At 67.5% G+C, this 15,819-nt stretch overlaps 2 protein-coding genes across 6 annotated transcripts in view; one reads left to right on the top strand and one right to left on the bottom strand.

Moving 5' to 3' along the window:
• The first annotated feature begins 3,852 nt into the window (after positions 1–3,852).
• Positions 3,853–4,701, top strand: LOC144929601 (transcription factor Sp5-like). Its single transcript, XM_078849644.1, has one exon. It carries the CDS (start codon positions 3,853–3,855, stop codon positions 4,699–4,701), a length of 849 nt encoding a protein of 282 aa, XP_078705770.1.
• A 2,573-nt stretch (positions 4,702–7,274) lies between these two features.
• ARHGEF25 (Rho guanine nucleotide exchange factor 25) overlaps positions 7,275–15,819 on the bottom strand; it is a 33,319-nt gene continuing 24,774 nt past the window's right edge. For 4 of the 5 annotated variants that reach the window (XM_078849583.1, XM_078849585.1, XM_078849584.1 and 1 more), the window contains 8 exons: positions 14,388–14,480; positions 13,716–13,766; positions 12,971–13,048; positions 12,099–12,290; positions 10,198–10,378; positions 9,252–9,466; positions 8,931–9,032; positions 7,275–8,173 (listed from right to left, as the gene is read on the bottom strand). In XM_078849583.1, coding sequence (XP_078705709.1) covers positions 8,084–8,173; positions 8,931–9,032; positions 9,252–9,466; positions 10,198–10,378; positions 12,099–12,290; positions 12,971–13,048; positions 13,716–13,766; positions 14,388–14,480 — 1,002 coding nt within the window. In that variant the 3' untranslated portion in view covers positions 7,275–8,083. The remainder of the gene's footprint in view (positions 8,174–8,930; positions 9,033–9,251; positions 9,467–10,197; positions 10,379–12,098; positions 12,291–12,970; positions 13,049–13,715; positions 13,767–14,387; positions 14,481–15,819) is intronic. The other variant, XM_078849586.1, reaches the window with a different exon arrangement.

Here is a 15,819-nt window from a genome sequence, read left to right as displayed (position 1 = left end):
TGCATCTGTATGGCCACAAAGCAGGAAGGTGCAGGTTGGGGCGGCCACTAGACAGAGAGAGGCAGGATGGCCCAGTGGTTAGAGCGAGGGGGGGCGTCCTGGGCCCTTAAACTGGGTGGAGGGCACTGGGCAGGGGGCGTCCTGGACCCACAAACTCCCTCCCTTATCCTAGATGCAGCCAGCTCTGGGGTGAGTCTCCAGGGCCAGGCCCTGCTGCTGGACTGCCATGTCACGCACCCAAGAGGAACCATTTGCTGCATCCCACGCGCTCATTCCCCTCCCCCCCCCGACTCCCTAAAAACCCCACCTCGCGCTCTACCTTTCAAGAGATAAAACGAGCAGCCGGGGCTCTTCACACGAGCCCAATCGGCCCCTTTGCATCCATAACAAGCGGCCCAGCAGGGGAGCCCGGCGCTTAAAGGAGACCCAGCCAGACCCCTTTGAAATCCCTCCATCGAGTTGAATGATTGGTTCGCTCCCGGACTTCAAAGGCTGCCTCCGCTCCGCACTCCTGATTGGCTGAGGGAGCAGCCCCAAAAAAAACAAAAGTTTACGCGCAGGGGGAAAAGCCAAAAGATGCGGCCGGGGGAGAAGCAGCGGCTGGAGAAGGAGGGAGACGCCTGCGAGCCGCGGCGCGCCGCGCTCTATGGAGCAGCCCTGAGCCCCCGGCCGTGGCCAGCCTGGGCGCAGCGCGCACGGACCCCAGCTACCGGACCCCAGCTCTGCTGCAGGTAAGGGGCTTCCCTTCCGGCCGGGAACTCAGGCGATCTGCCGGCTCCCCGCGCCAGCGGGCTGGGGATGGGCCAAGGTACCCCCGCCCCCTCCCCGGCGCCTTCCCAGCTGGAATGCTGCGTGCGCCCCGGAGAGCTGCGCCCTTTCCTACCCAAGTCCTGCGCCCTGCCACGCAGCGGGGCGGGGAGGCGAACCCTGGGCGGGGGGGATGTAACAGCACTCCGGGGGCCCCGATCCTGAGCACGCCTTGCTGGGAGGCAGATCGCTGTCCGGAACCGAGGGGGCGGTTGAGGGGAGGGGAGCAAAGAGAGGCGATTCCCATGGAAGATCCTCTCCTTGCGCTTAGCCTGGCACGGGACAGGAACAATCTTCTGACCCCGGCCCGCCCTGTGGATCCCTCCCACTCAGAGCTGAGCTCAGCGGAGGGCAGCTAACCGGCGGGCTTTGCCTCTGTGTTAGACCCACGCCCCTTGGGCTTCTTCCCCGGGTCCCCTGGGACCGAGCGGGTCTGTCGCACCCAGAGACGGAGACACACATGGAGCCAGCCAGCCAGCCACACACTCTCTGCCGGGGCTTCGGGGGACAGGCAGCTACCTACCAGCGCCAGGTGCTGGGCCATGACTGGGCTGCCCAGTCCTAGGGCAGCTGCCTGCCTAGAAAAGTTCATTCTTCCAGAGGGGCTGGTGGGAAGCCCCGGCCCCCTGGAGCCCAAAGGACCAGAACCCGCAAGCGGCTGATGTTACGCAGCTGGGACTTGGGCTCAAGGCTGTGACCCCAGTTGCACAGGCCCAGAGGCCGCTGGGACAGGCAGAGTGCTCACCAGCTGTCCCGGGTGTGCCATGTCCCCTGACCCCCAGGCTGCCATTCCCAGTTCAAGCGCCCATGATCCTCTAGCCTGTGACTGTCAGTGGGAGCTGAGCGGTGGGTCTCTGGCTAGGGTTGGGGGGTCCACATTTTTAGACACCCCCCCCACCCATCACAGGGCATGAGTCACTCTACAAATCTGGAGCTGCCTTCTTAGCTCTCGCTGGGCTCCCGTGCAAGAGCCTTCTCCACTGCAGCCCCGGCCACCCACCTCTCCCCCAGGGCTCCGGTTCCTCTGAAACCTCAGCTGAGCCCCCTTGTCCCATTTATAGCCCAGTAGGCTGGCTCGCCCCTCGCATGTGTGCATCAGGGTGAGTGCCCCCATGCCCAAACCACTGGTGACACAGGACGCACAGGGAGGTCTCCACGTCTCCCTTGTGGTGCAGGGGCCACCTAGTGAAGAGCCCCCAACCTCTGGGTCAGACTCTGCTCCCAGATACCCGGTGAAATCTGGAGTGAGTTCAGTGAGGACCCCAGAACAGCACCCATGGGACCAGGCTGGGGCCTGGTTGGGCGAGCCCTCCCATGGCACAGGACCGCGTGGCAAAGCAAAGTTCTCAAACTCTAGAGAGAAACACTCCAGGATCTCCAAGGTAAAACATCTCCTGGTGGAAACAGCCTGTCAGACGACGAGACCGGATCCTGCTGGGTATCCCGGACAGGGCAGTGGCAGGCTCAGTGTAACACCCTCCCCTGTGCAGATGGGCTGGGCAGGGGGACAGTCATCGGGGCTTGGGTTAATAACCCAGCTTTGCAAACCCCTCAACTTTCTAGTCACCCCAGGGGCTGCTAGCGACACAGACAGAGCACCGCTTTGCTGGCATAACTTGGTTGGCATCTCTTAGGGAGCAGGCATTGGGGGCTGGCACCGGGAGGGTATCATCGACTGGGATATATTCCCATCCTGAGGCTAATCAGCTGGGGGGGGAGCCCCCCAGGGGCCTGACCTGCCCTGGGCAGGGCACACACAGCCGCTGGCATGGCTGCCAGGGTAGGGGGAGGAGTTTGCAGCTCCAGACCCCCCAGCTCCCGCCCCAGAACTGTGCTTGGCTCCACTCGGGCAAAGTGCTGGGCCCCCCAGACTGGTCTGAGCTGTGCCCAGCATTGCCTGGGGGTCACCCAGGAACCACGCAGCCCCTTCCGCACCCAGCCTCCCGCCCCCACCCGCTGCCTCTCCAGGCAGGAAGCTGGGAAGGGCAGGAGCCAGCTGGGGTTGGGGTGGGTCAGTCCTGCTGCGGTGCCCCGGGACATTCGCATCAGAGGCTAATGAGCAGCTGGGGCTGTGGGGCTGGTTCTGTTCTGTGGGGCCGTGGGCACCCCCTAGAGGCAGGACTGGTGGAGCTGGGAAGGGGAGTGCCCCAGGTGGGTGATGCTGCAGCTTGCGGTGCATGGCTGGGGGGTGTGATGCTGTGATGGGCAGGTGGGTGGGTGATGCTCTGGCAGAGGAGAGGGTTGCTGTGGCTGGGGGGGGCAGGTGATGCAGGGGCTGGGGGGGTGATGCTCTGGTGCAGGGGGGGAAGATGCTCAGGGTGGGGGGGCAGGTGATGCAGGGGCTGGGGGGGTGATGCTCTGGTACAGGGGGTGGGAAGATGCTCAGGGTGCGGGGGCAGGTGATGCAGGGGCTGGGGGGGTGACACTCTGGTGCAGGGGGGGAAGATGCTCAGGGTGGGGGGGCAGGTGATGCAGGGGCTGGGGGGGTGATGCTCTGGTACAGGGGGTGGGAAGATGCTCAGGGTGGGGGGGCAGGTGATGCAGGGGCTGGGGGGGTGACACTCTGGTGCAGGGGGGGGAAGATGCTCAGGGTGGGGGGGCAGGTGATGCAGGGGCTGGGGGGGTGACACTCTGGTACAGGGGGTGGGAAGATGCTCAGGGTGGGGGGCAGGTGATGCAGGGCTTGGAGGCTGATGCTCTGGTGCAGGGGGGGGAAGATGCTCAGGGTGGGGGGGCAGGTGATGCAGGGGCTGGGGGGGTGATGCTCTGGTGCAGGGGGGGGAAGATGCTCAGGGTTGGGGGGCAGGTGATGCAGGGGCTCAGGGGGGATGCTGCAGGGCTGGTACTGGGCAGGGGGTTGTTCTCGCTGCTGGGTCTGGCCCCGCCTGACTCTGGCTCTCTCTGCCCCAGGACAGGACCCCCGTCTCCTCCCCCGAGCAAGCTGCTCCCCACCACCCCTCCTTGGCGTTCCTGGCAGCCGCTGTGGGACCCTCCTCCGCGGACTTCGCCCCGGCCACCTCTGAGGCTGTGGGTGGCCCCGCTGGGATGTTTCAACTCTGGAGCAATGAGGTGCCAGCCGGCTCTGGGCTGAGTGCCCCCGCCATGGCCTTCGGGCTGCCCAAGGCGCAGTACCCCGGGCCCGGGGCCCCGGGCTCCCACAAGCTGCCCCTGACCCCACCGGCCGAGCACACCTACTCCTTCGAGCTGTCGCCTGTCAAGGTCCTGGCTCCCCAGGGGCCGCCCGGCCCCGCCTACCACTTCCCTGAGACGCAGGACTTCCCCAGCTTCTTGCAGAGCTCCGGCGGCATGGCCCCCCGGCCCCTGGGCCCCGGGCCCCCCAGCGCCCCAGCTGCCGCCCCCCCGGGGGGCCACGCCGAAGATGCCCCCTGGTGGAGCCTGCAGCAGCCCACCCCGGGCCACCTGCCCGCCTTCCACCTGAGCCGGCCCCTGATGCTGGGGCCACAGCCCCCGCTCCCAGCCCTGCTGGCCAGCTCCCCCAAGGGGCTGCTGGGGCCGGCCCGGCGCTGCCGGCGTTGCAGGTGCCCCAACTGCCAGGCGGGCGCCGAGGAGCCGGGCAGGAAGAAGCAGCACGCATGCCACCTGCCGGGCTGCGGGAAGGTCTACGGGAAGACGTCCCACCTGAAGGCCCACCTGCGCTGGCATGCGGGCGAGCGCCCCTTCGTCTGCAGCTGGCTGTACTGCGGGAAGAACTTCACCCGCTCGGACGAGCTGCAACGCCATCTGCGGACTCACACGGGCGAGAAGCGCTTCGGCTGCCAGGGCTGCGGGAAGCACTTCATGCGCAGCGACCACCTGGCCAAGCACGTCAAGACCCACCAGGGCAAGCGGCCCAAGGGCCGCGGGGCCCAGCTGGGCCCCGTCAAGCAGGAGTGAGGGGGGCCCCCGCAGCTGCTATGGGGGACGGAGCCCTGCGGGGGGGGGGGAGGGAAACTGAGGCAGGCGCTCCCGGGCACACATGCAAACACTCCACTCCGTGCGCACACAATTCACACACACACACACGCACACCTGGAGACGCACGGCGGATGCACGAGGCAGCCCGGGTCCAACGCAGGGTTTTCCAGCGGGCGGGAAAGGTCCCAAGTCTGGCCGCTGAGGCCAGCTGGGAATGTTTCGCCCCTAGGAATGTTCTGAAAGGGCCCAGGTGGCCCCGATCACGCGGCCCCAAAGCGCTGGGTTCCTCCAGGGTGGACCCTCGCATCCCCACGGGCCGGGTGGGTTTTCCCCAGACAGCCCAGACACCCGGGGCACAGCCAGGGCCATCCCTCTCCACGGGGAACTTTGAGACAGTCGCCGTGAGATGCCTGGAGTTTGGCATTTCGCGACCGAGAATGCCATCCTGGGAAAACTTTGGGTCAAAGAGACACCCCCAGCCCCAAGCACCCCACACACCTGCAGAGATGCCCCCCCAGAGCACCATGGACACCCACAGAGATGCCCCCCCAGAACACCCCAGCCACATATGGAGACGCTCCCCCAAAGCACCCCAGACACCCTCAATGACTGCACCCCGGACACCCACGGAGACGCCCCCCCCAGAGCACCCTGGACACCCGTGGAGACACCCCTCCCAGATACCTGCAGAGACACCTCCCCCAGAGCACTCTGGACACCCGCGGAGACGGCCCCCCCAGAGCACCCTGGACACCCATGGAGACACCCCTCCCAGACATCTGCAGAGACACCTCCCCCAGAGCACTCTGGACACCCACGGAGACGTCCCCCCCAGAGCACCCTGGACACCCATGGAGACACCCCTCCCAGACATCTGCAGAGACACCTCCCCCAGAGCACTCTGGACACCCACGGAGACGTCCCCCCCAGAGCACTCTGGACACCTGCGTTGACACCTCCACCAGACACCCACGGAGATACCCCCCAAAGCACCCCCAGACACCCGCGGAGACACCTCCCCTGGAGCACCCCGACACCCAAGGAGATGCCCTCCCCCCCCCCCGCAGAGAACCCCAGTCATCCACAGAGACGTCCCCCAGAGCACCCGGACACACCCGCAGAGACACCCCCAGGAGTCTCAAATTTCCACAGCCGCTCCCGCTGGAAAAGCCAGTCATTGTGACCCAGAGGGCGGGGGTGTGGGGACCCCCTGCCCCCAGGCCTCCTCCCTCATGGCTCTTCACCAGGAATGATGGAGCGGCCAGTCCTGGGACTGCCGGCCCAGCTGGAGGCTTGGGGTGTGGGGGGGTTGGAGGTGGCTAGAACTAAACACACAGCACTGAGACCCCCTGTCCTGGGGGAGGGGGTGGGGGGGCTGATGCCTGGACCCCAGAGTGAACATGGGGGCAGCTGCCAAATCCCCCTTCCCCCGCTGGGGCCCACGCAGTCACTGTGACATCACAGCGAGCGAGGTCACACACACGCTTCTGACATCAGCTTGGGGGGGGGGCTGGCTCCAGGGGGCCGGGCTGCACCCTGTCCCATGTACAGTGCTTGACACCCATTAAATGCCTGACACTGCCCCAGGCACTCTGGTTGGTCCAGTCTCTAGGGCCCCAGTGGGAGGGAGTGGGGGGGCACCCCCCCGACCTGGCTGAGATGGGGGTCACTGCCCAGAGAACGGGGGGCAGCCCTGGGGCACTGTGAGGCACCACCGGAATGCGGCCACCTCTGGGGAGGGGGGCAGCGCGGGTGAGGGGCTGAGCCCACGTGATCCCCCCGCTCCCACCCCACCAGTGCCTTTGGGGGGACAGGAGGGGTGCTGAGCCCACATGGGGGGGGAATGTCAGAGCAGACCCAGAGCCCACAGCTTTTGGACCCACAGCGGGGATGGCTGTTTCAGGGAGCAAAGTTGGGAGGGGGGAATCCAGGAATCCCAGGGGGTGGGGCTCATTCCTGGGGAGCTGTGGAATCTGACTGGGCCAAGCCCCAGCAGGAGGGGGAGGGGGAGCTGGCCCTTAGATCTGATCTGTCTTAATGCCCCCCCCCCGGGGCCATAAACAGGCAAGGAAAGCCCCCCACCCATGCCCCCACTCTCAACCCACAGCCTTCACGCCATACCCCAACCTGCAGCCCCCCACTAGTCAACACCCTCCAAGCTAGAGGCTGTGAGGGCAGGATGAGTCTGTAGGCACAGTCCCTGGGGCTCAGGGGGCCCCTCCCGCTGTGGCTTCTGTCTGGCGAAGCCGGGGGCCCACCCCACGGCCTTGCCTGGGGCACCCTGCTGCCCCCGACCCCCGGAGCTGGCCCTGACCCTGCCAGGGGTGTCAGCATGAGGCAGTGATGCCCCCATGCCCTGAGCCCTAGGGGGGCCCATGGCCCCGGCCGCAGAGCCCATACCCCGGAGAGGGACCTGCCCTACACAGGTGCGAGCCCAGCATGTGCTCTTGCTCCTACCGATGGGCGGCAGGGGGCTGCCCCCCAAGAGCGCAGAAGGTGCTGTTACCCCCTAGACTGCCTGGGGGGCTCCAAGCTCAGCCAGTTTTTCCCCATTTGATAAACCAAAAACTTTATTATTAAACAAAATAATTCCCCTACTCCCAACCCGGGGCCCAGCAGCATGCATATACAGGGGCCTGTGGGCCCGGGGGTGAGACCCCTGGGGGGCGGGCCCAGGGGAGCCCCACACTGCATTCCCTGGTCCAGAAAGGGGGCCTGATTCCCATGGGAAGAGGTGAAGCCTGGGAGAGAAGCCGCCTTTGGGCTGGACAGCTGGGCCAGGCCAGAGGGTCACTGGGGGTGGGGGTGGGGGATGTTGCAATCTCTGGAGCCAGAGATGGGGGGGGGCAGAAGGGGGAGGGCCCTGACAGCCTGGGGCTGCTAAACGTCCCCAGGGAGCGGGGGGGGGCATCTGGGACACCCCCCCCCCATAAAGCAGGGGCCGCAGCTGGGGGTCAGGGGGACGGGGTTGGGGTCTGGCTGGGTCCAACTCAGCTCCCAGGTGGGGGCAGAGGCCCCCTCCCCATCTGTCCAGAGCCCCATTTGCCCCCTCCCCAGCACCCCACTGCCCAGCCCCATGGCAGCTCCGTGCACTGAAGGGTCCTGGGTGGGGGAGGGGCAGACCCCCGTACCCTCTTCAGCTCGAGGGTCCTTGGCCAAAAGGCACGATGCTCAAGGTCACATCCATGGTCCCCGCCTGGCTGCCCCTTCTCCTGGGGTGGGGGGGGCCAGCATGGGGTGCGGGGCCCCAGGTCTCCCCGGCTTCACTCCTGCCTCTGAGGGGGGGCCCAGCCGTTCCTCGCAGGTCACTTCCTGGGCTGTGGGGGGGCAGCACCCTCCAGAGTCCCCAGAAGGGGGTGGGTCACAGCTCGTCCTCGTCGAGTTTGGCTAGCCGGGCGCTGGGGGAGTCGGAGCCCAACTCAGGGGGCGGGCAGCCTGCCCCCCTCAGGGCCTGCCAGGGACAAACACAGCCAGAGTCAGCACCCCCTCCCCAGCCAGACTGGCCCTGTCCCCCAGTACTCCCCTGCCCACCCCAATGCTGGGGAACACTGGTCCCTGCTCCCCAGAACCCGCGGTTCCCCCCTAGCACCACCAGGCCTCAGCCCCGAACTCACAAGAGCTGACCACAAACCCCCAGTGGATGGGAACCATTGCAGGGGGGCTGTGGGCCGGGATTGGGGGCACTGGTAGAGTGGGGTGGGGGAGCCCAGAGCTGGGATAGCAGGGGGCTGCGGGCAGGGCCGCCCAGAGGATTCAGGGGGACTGGGGTCTTTGGCGGCAGGGGTCCTTCCGCTCTGGGTCTTCGGGGCACTTCGCCGGAGACATGGAGCGGAAGGTCCCCTGCCGCCGAATTGCCGCCAAAGACCTGGAGCAGAAGAAGTCTGACCCCCGACGCCGAAAACTCGTGGGGGCCCTGAAAACTTTTGTGGGGGGCCCGGGGCAAATTGCCCCACTTGCCCCCTGGGCGGCCCTGCTGTGGGGTCGATATTGGGGGCACTGGTACAGCTGGGGGGAGCTCAGGGCTGGGTAGCAGGGGGCTGCGGGTCAGGATTGGGGGGCACTGGCAGGGCCCAGAGGGACGATATTACAAAGCAGGAGCAGAAGAGACGTTCCCCAGCGAGCCCCCCTTGCCGCAGCCCCCCCGACACCTGCTCCCCTCGCCCCAGCTCCAGCCACGCAGCCCTCATGGAGCTGTTCCCATCACTCACCCCAGAGGGGGGCTCGCCTGGCTGGGGGCCCCTGGGGAAGTCGAGGCAGACGTGGGCTGGGGAGGCCGTCATGGGCATGGGGGAGCTCTGGCTGCGGACAGGCTGCAAGGAAAGGGCAAGGAGAAGTGGACCCAGGAGTCCTGGCTCAGGGAAGGGGTTTCCCCAGGGCTGGGCCCCCCTAGACCCTGACCTCAGTCCCTGCCCCCCACCCCCTTATCTCAACTAGGGCCCCCCAGACTCCAACCTCAGTCCATGCCCCCCACCCCGCACCTCAGCTGGGACCCCCCAGGCCCCACCCCCACCCCCCAGTCCTCCCGGTACCTCAGTGGGCAGCGGGCGCGGGTGGCTGCTGGGCAGGAGGAGCGAGGGCAGGGAGCAGTTGTAGGGACGGAGGCCGGGCCCCATGTTCCTGTCCATGGAGGCAGAGGAGTGGGGCCGCAGGGGGCCGCTGCGTGGCGATGCCTGTGGGGCCCCCACCCAGCCCAGGCTGCGGGACTTGCTCTCCCGCCGCTGGTACTCGATGGGCGACTGCAGAGCTGGGGGGGGGACCACACGGGGCGTCACGTAACACACGGGGGCTCACACAGCGCGCGGACCCCACATGCCTGGGGCAAGGGAGGGTCCCACGTGCCGATACCCCCTGGGGGACGCTCCCCTCCCCGGCGCATTCTGGGACCCTCTCACCCTGCAGGGCCCTAGGGCAGGGCAGATAAGGGTGGGGAGGGGAGAAAGTGCAACCCGGGAAGGGGGCTAGGGCAGCCCTGGGGATGGAGGAGGGGAGGCTAGGGCAGCACGGGGGGCTAGGGCAGACCAAAGGGTGGGGCTGTGGGTGGGGCAGCAAAGGGGCGTGGAGGGGCCAGGGCAGCCCAGCGGCAGGGTGGGGAGCTGGGGCAGCCCTGGGGAGAAGGGGGAGCTGGGGCAGCCCAGGGGCTGGGGGCGGGGGAGCTGGGGCAGCCCAGGGGAGAAGGGGGGGCCGGGGCAGGCGGGGGGAGGCCTGTGGGCGGGGCAGCCCAGGGGCTGGTGGACGGGGAGCTGGGGCAACCCAGGGGCTGCAGGGGGAGCTGGGGCAGCCCTGGGGAGGCCTGAGGGCAGGGCAGCCCAGGGGCTGGTGGGCGGGGGAGCTGGGGCAGCCCTGGGGAGAAGGGGGGGCCGGGGCAGCTGGGGGGAGGCCTGTGGGTGGGGCAGCCCAGGGGCTGCGGAGGGCGGGGGGAGAGCTGGGGCAGCCCTGGGGAGAAGCGGGGGCCGGGGCAGCCGGGGGGCCACCTACCGTTGAGGAAGTCGCGCTGGGTCTCCAGGATGTGGCTGATGTCGGCTGCCCAGGCCCGGGCGATCTCAGGGGCCGCGGCCTGGAGCACGTAGCGGACGCTGCTGCGGTCGGCCCCCCGCGACGTCAGGGCGAACTTGCAGGGGTCGTTCTCCACCCCCTCCTCCAGCCCCAGGCAGCTGACCTGACGCAGGGAGCCGGGCCTGAGAGGGGAGCCAGCCCAGCCCCCCGCCACTGGCTGCCCCCTCCCCGCCAGGGACCTGGGGCCCACGCTGGAGCGGGCCGGCGAGGGCACAGCCAGGGGTGCTCAGTTCCCCTCGAGGGTACCCTGGCTCTGGTCCCAGTCCCCCTGGTGCAGAAGGGCGGGGGGGGCTCCCAGGCGTGGGTCACAGGGCGGGAAGGGTGCAGTGGCAGGGAGCGACCCCCAGGCGTGGGTCACAGGGCAGGGAGGGTGCAGTGGCAGGGAGCGACCCCCAGGCGTGGGTCACAGGGCGGGGAGGGTGCAGTGGCAGGGAGCGACCCCCAGGCGTGGGTCACAGGGCGGGGAGGGTGCAGTGGCAGGGAGCGACCCCCAGGTTTGGGTCACAAGGCGGGGAGGGTGCAGTGGCAGGGAACGACCCCCAGGCGTGGGTCACAGGGCGGGGAGGGTGCAGTGGCAGGGAACGACCCCCAGGCGTGGGTCACAGGGCGGGGAGGGTGCAGTGGCAGGGAGCGACCCCCAGGTGTGGGTCACAGGGCGGGGAGGGTGCAGTGGCAGGGAGTGATCCCCAGGCGTGGGTCACAGGGCGGGGAGGGTGCAGTGGCAGGGAGCGACCCCCAGGTGTGGGTCACAGGGCGGGGAGGGTGCAGTGGCAGGGAGTGATCCCCAGGCGTGGGTCACAGGGCGGGGAGGGTGCAGTGGCAGGGAACGACCCCCAGGCGTGGGTCACAGGGCGGGGAGGGTGCAGTGGCAGGGAGCGACCCCCAGGCGTGGGTCACAGGGCGGGGAGGGTGCAGTGGCAGGGAGTGATCCCCAGGCATGGGTCACAGGGCGGGGAGGGTGCAGTGGCAGGGAGCGACCCCCAGGCGTGGGTCACAGGGCGGGTACAGTGGCAGGGGGCTGCAGGGGCCACAGCACATGAGGTCCCAGCCCCTCACTTCCCGCTCCCTTTTTGGCGGCTGCCCCTGGGAAAGATGCCTGCGAACCCAGCTCTGCCCCCTTTGCTGTGTGTTTGGGGTGGGGGGGCAGGTCCTGGGTCCTGCCACGCGAGATGCCCCCAGGACTTGAGCTCTGGGCTGGGCACCAGCTTCCAACCACCCGGGTCTCACCAAAGCGGGTAGGAAGCTCCTCAGAGAGGTGGGACTTGCCTGGGTGGGCGGAGCTTCCTGAGGCGGGGACAGGGTGAGGCCTGCTAGGGGCGGGGCTCCCAGGGGGGACCTGGGCTTCTGGCATGGGCGGGGTCCAATAAAGGCGGGGCTCCCTAGTGGGGGTGTGGCCTGCCAGAGGCGGGGCTCTGTGGTGGGGGCAGGGCTACCAGGGTGGAGCTGCATGGGTGGGGTGTGGCCTTCTAGATGTGGGGGAGGGGCCTGCCAGGGGCGGGGCTCCATGGGTGGGGGTGTAGCTCCATGGTGGGGGGCGGGGCCCACCAGAGTGGGGCTCCGTGGGTGGGTGTGACCTGCTACAGGTGGGGGTGGGGCCGGCCAGGGGCGGGGCTCCATGGGTGGGGGTGTGGTCTGCTAGAGGGGGAGTCCCCCTGGGTGGCTTGCCAGAGGCGGGGCTCCATGGTGGGGGCGGGGCCCAGCAGGGTGGAGCTGCACAGGGGGGGTGGCCTTCTAGAGGTGGGGGTGGAGCCTGCCAGGGGCGGAGCTGCCTGGGTGGGGGCGGGGCCTGGCAGGGTGGGGCGGGGCGGGGCTCCCAGCGGTACCTTGATGCTGCTCTTGAAGAGGTAGGCGGGCGTGGCGAAGGCCTTGCGCCGCTCCAGCGGCTCGCTGAGGATGACGAGCTGCTCGAAGAGGAAGACCCGTCGCTCCCGGCAGCGGGGCAGGAACCCGCCGTCCTGCTCCGTCACCCAGAAGGTGTCCTGCTGCAGCAGCTTGCCCTGTGCTGTCAGCTTGCCCTGGGGGGGCGGGTGGGAGGGAGGGGTCACGTGGGGGCCAAAAGCCCCCCCCTCCAGCCCCTCCAACTTCCTGTCACCCCCCCGCGCCCCACCAACACCTGACCCACCCTGCCAGCGCCCCCCACCTGACCACAGCCCAGCCCCCCATCAGCACCCACTCCACCTGGCCAGTCAGGGAACAGCCACGGCCCCACGGGACCCACTGGGGTGCTCAGGTTCAGATCCCAGCTCCAGGGGAGCCTTGGGGGAAATCGGTGCCCCCTGGTGGCCGCTCGGCGAACAGGCAAGGGGGCAGAACGCAGCCAAGGTCTGGCCCAGCACCCTGGAATATGGGCAAAGAGCCATGGAGCCCCCCAACCTCCCACAGGGACATGGAGCCCCCAACCTCCCACAGAGGACATGGACCCTGTAACTCCTCCACCTCCAGAGGGCATAGATCCTCTAAACCCCCGCCAGTGGGCACAGACCCCCTAATTCCCCCCACAACCCCGGGTCCCAGAGTGCCCCTGGGGGGGCCATGGCAGGCTGACAGCAGAGCCACCTCCAACCCCCTGCGGCGGGAGCAGAGGCTGCCCCAGCACAGGGCCTATGCGTGGCGGGGAGACAGTTGCTTGCCCCCCCACCCCCGAGGGATCCCAATGCCCGGAGCTCAGAGGAGACCCCCCCCACCCGACTCCTACCTCGAAGCCCTGCAGCCGCCCCACGTTCATCATGTCATTGCACCGCTTGGGCACGAAGCACATCACCTCCACGGCTTTCTGCGAGGCAAGGGGGAGTGAGAGCCAGGAAAGGCCCTGGGCCAGGCCGGGGGCAGCCGGGCGTCTCGCACCACCTTGGGTGGCAGGAGCTGCAGATGCTTGGGGCTGCCAGTCGGGAGTAAGGGGCACTGGCGGAGTTGGGTGGGTTTTCCCCAGGCTCGCACCGCCCCCCCCCCACACACACACACTGCTCAGGTAATGACCTAGTTGTTTTCATTTTCCCAGTGGGAACTGAACCAACCCCAGGATGAACCCCCCCTGGCAAACACCCGCCCCCCCCAGTCCCCACAGAGATGCTGCCCCGTGCCTCCCAGTCCCCATGGAGACGTGCTGCCCCGTGCCCCCTCCGGTCCTCACGGAGATGCTGCCCCATGTCCCCCTGGTTCCCATGAAGACGCTGCCCTGTGGTCCCCCAGTCCCCATGGAGATGCTGCCCATGCCCCATCCAGTCCCCATGGAGATGCTGCCCGTGACCCCCTGGTCTCCATGGAGACACTGCCCCATGGCCCCCCGGTTCCCAGGGAAATGTTGCCCAATCCCCCCTGACACTGCTAGAGAGTTGGGATGGTGCATTTGCAGGGAACGACCCCTAAGCCCAGTGGGGCCTTGCCCCGGGCAGAAGCTTGTGGGCCGGGCGCCCCCCACTCCTGGCTCTTTCCATCCCTACCTCGAGCTGCTCCGTGTCCATCCCGGCCTTGCCGTAGTACTTCAGGAAATCCTGGGACGCAAGAGAAAAGGGACTGGGGGATGGGGTTCGACTCCAGATCCTGGATGCGATGGGAAAGGGGGTGCCCTGACCCCATCAAGAGGCTGGCAATGGCCCCAATTAACCCCCAAGCAGATGGCGTCCCTCCTAACATGGGCAGAGGAAGAAGCAGATGTGCCAGGGCAGGACGCCAGGGCAAGGAGCCTGGTTCAGAGCCACCCTGTTCCACTCAGCTTGCAGGGCTGGGTTCCCAAGACACTGGGTTTGCTGCTTTTTACACTGAGCCTTCAGCAGAACCCAGAGGGGGTGTTTACGCTCCAGAGAACCCAGGGCTGGGCTAGCAGGGGGCTGTGGGTCGGGCTTCAGGGGCATCACAGAGACGTTGGACTGGCTCTGGGGCAGAGCGTCCCCACCCCTGGGCAGCAGGTTGTGGCCGGCTGGCTCTGGGGCAGAGCGTCTCCGTCCCTGGGCAGCCCGGGGTGGGCGGCTGGCTCTGGGCTGGAGCATCCCCATCCCTGGGCAGCCCGGGGTGGGCAGCTGGCTCTGGGCTGGAGCGTCCCCATCCCTGGGCAGCCCGGGGTGGGCAGCTGGCTCTGGGGCGGAGCACCCCCGGCCCTGCTAGACCTTTCTCACCTTGAGCAGCAGCTGGTATTTCATGATCCTCTGCACTGGCTTGATCAGCAGGTCGTTGAGCTGCAGCCTGTGGCCCAGCTCCTGCTTCAGCTCCTGGGGAAACAGAGGCAGCAAATCAGCCCTGTGGTGCCCCCACTGGCCTGGTGCTGCCCACCTCCAGGAGGGTTGGGAGGGGCCAGGCTGGGCAGCAGGGTGGGGGGCAGACGGGGCAAACTGGGGTTCTGGCTGGGGCAGTAAGTGGGGGTGGGGTCAGACTGGGCAGGTTGGAGGAGACGGATGGGGTGAGCTGGGGTCCCAGCTGGGGGAGGGAGGGGGGGATCGGATGTAGCAAGGTGGGATCCTCACTGGGGGAGTGAGGTTGGGGGGGGCTTGGAAGGGGTGAGCCAGGACAGCAAGAGAGGGGGTCAGACAAGGGGAACTGGGGGAGCAAGGGGGGGGTCGAATGGGGCAAGTTGCACAGGATGAGGGGAGGAGCGTGGGGCAGGTTGCAGAGGGTGAGGGAGGGGTGAGGGGGGTCCTGTGATGAAGCGGGACTGTTCTTAATGTTTCCTCTGAATAGTGTAGGGGTGCCTCAGTTTCCCCAGGCAGTTCTTAAGTATCTAGGGGGTGGGATAAGGGGGTATGATCGTTGCAGAGCCCCAGAGGGCAGGTGTGTGCAGGGGTCTGGATGCAGAGAATGGCCGACACCCTGTTTCCTGGCAACTGATGGCCTGGGCCCTTCCCCCCTGCAAGGTGAGAGCTGAAGGGTTGGAGAACAAAGGAATCCGGTGACCTCCTGGCCCGGGAAAGGGACAAAGCCCAGAGGAGTGGGGGCTGGAGGGAGTTTCAGTTTGGGGCTGGCTGGGACATGGAGTGAAGGGCAGACGGGGTTGTCTGGCTCACTGCCCCCCAAAATGGACCCAGCTGAGGGGTCCTGTTCTCTGTACCTACAAGCTCTGTGTTAGACCATGTTCCTGTTGTCTAATAAACCTCTGTTTTACTGGCTGGCTGAGAGTCCCGTCTGACTGCGGAGTTGGGGAGCAGGACCCTCTGGCTTCCCCAGGACCCCATGGTCTGCACCCCATGGATGGCTCTTCCTGCAGTAAGTGACTGGGGAGCAGTAAAACGAAGGGGGATTGACGAGGACCAGGCGTGCTGAAGGCTCAGAGAGGAGCGGTTTCAGGGGGATGATTAACCCCTAGGAGTGTGTGACCAGCGAGTAGGACTGTGCAGTAATGGGGTCCCCGTGGGGACTGCGGGGAGCAGTCTCAGGGGCTGAGGAGCCTGCGGCTTGGCCCTAGGAGAGAGAAGGACTTTTGCAGTAACAGGGTTCCCCTGGGGATTGTAGCGAGCGGTCCCAGGGGCGGAGGAGTCTGCAGCTGGACCCTGGCAAAGAGGTGGTGACCTCGAGAAGGGCTGGCACACTAGGGGTTCTCCCTGGAAACCGTGGGGA

This window comes from Lepidochelys kempii, chromosome 20 (genome assembly GCF_965140285.1).
Source record: "Lepidochelys kempii isolate rLepKem1 chromosome 20, rLepKem1.hap1, whole genome shotgun sequence".
In the NCBI taxonomy this organism is placed as follows: Eukaryota; Metazoa; Chordata; order Testudines; family Cheloniidae; genus Lepidochelys; species Lepidochelys kempii.
Note: the sequence above shows the minus strand (reverse complement) of the source record. Positions and strands in the feature narration are given on the sequence as shown.

Coding starts and splice junctions, on each gene's coding strand:
- LOC144929601 (XM_078849644.1), top strand. CDS start 3,853: ATGTTTCAACTCTGGAGCAATGAGGTGCCAGCCGGCTCTGGGCTGAGT.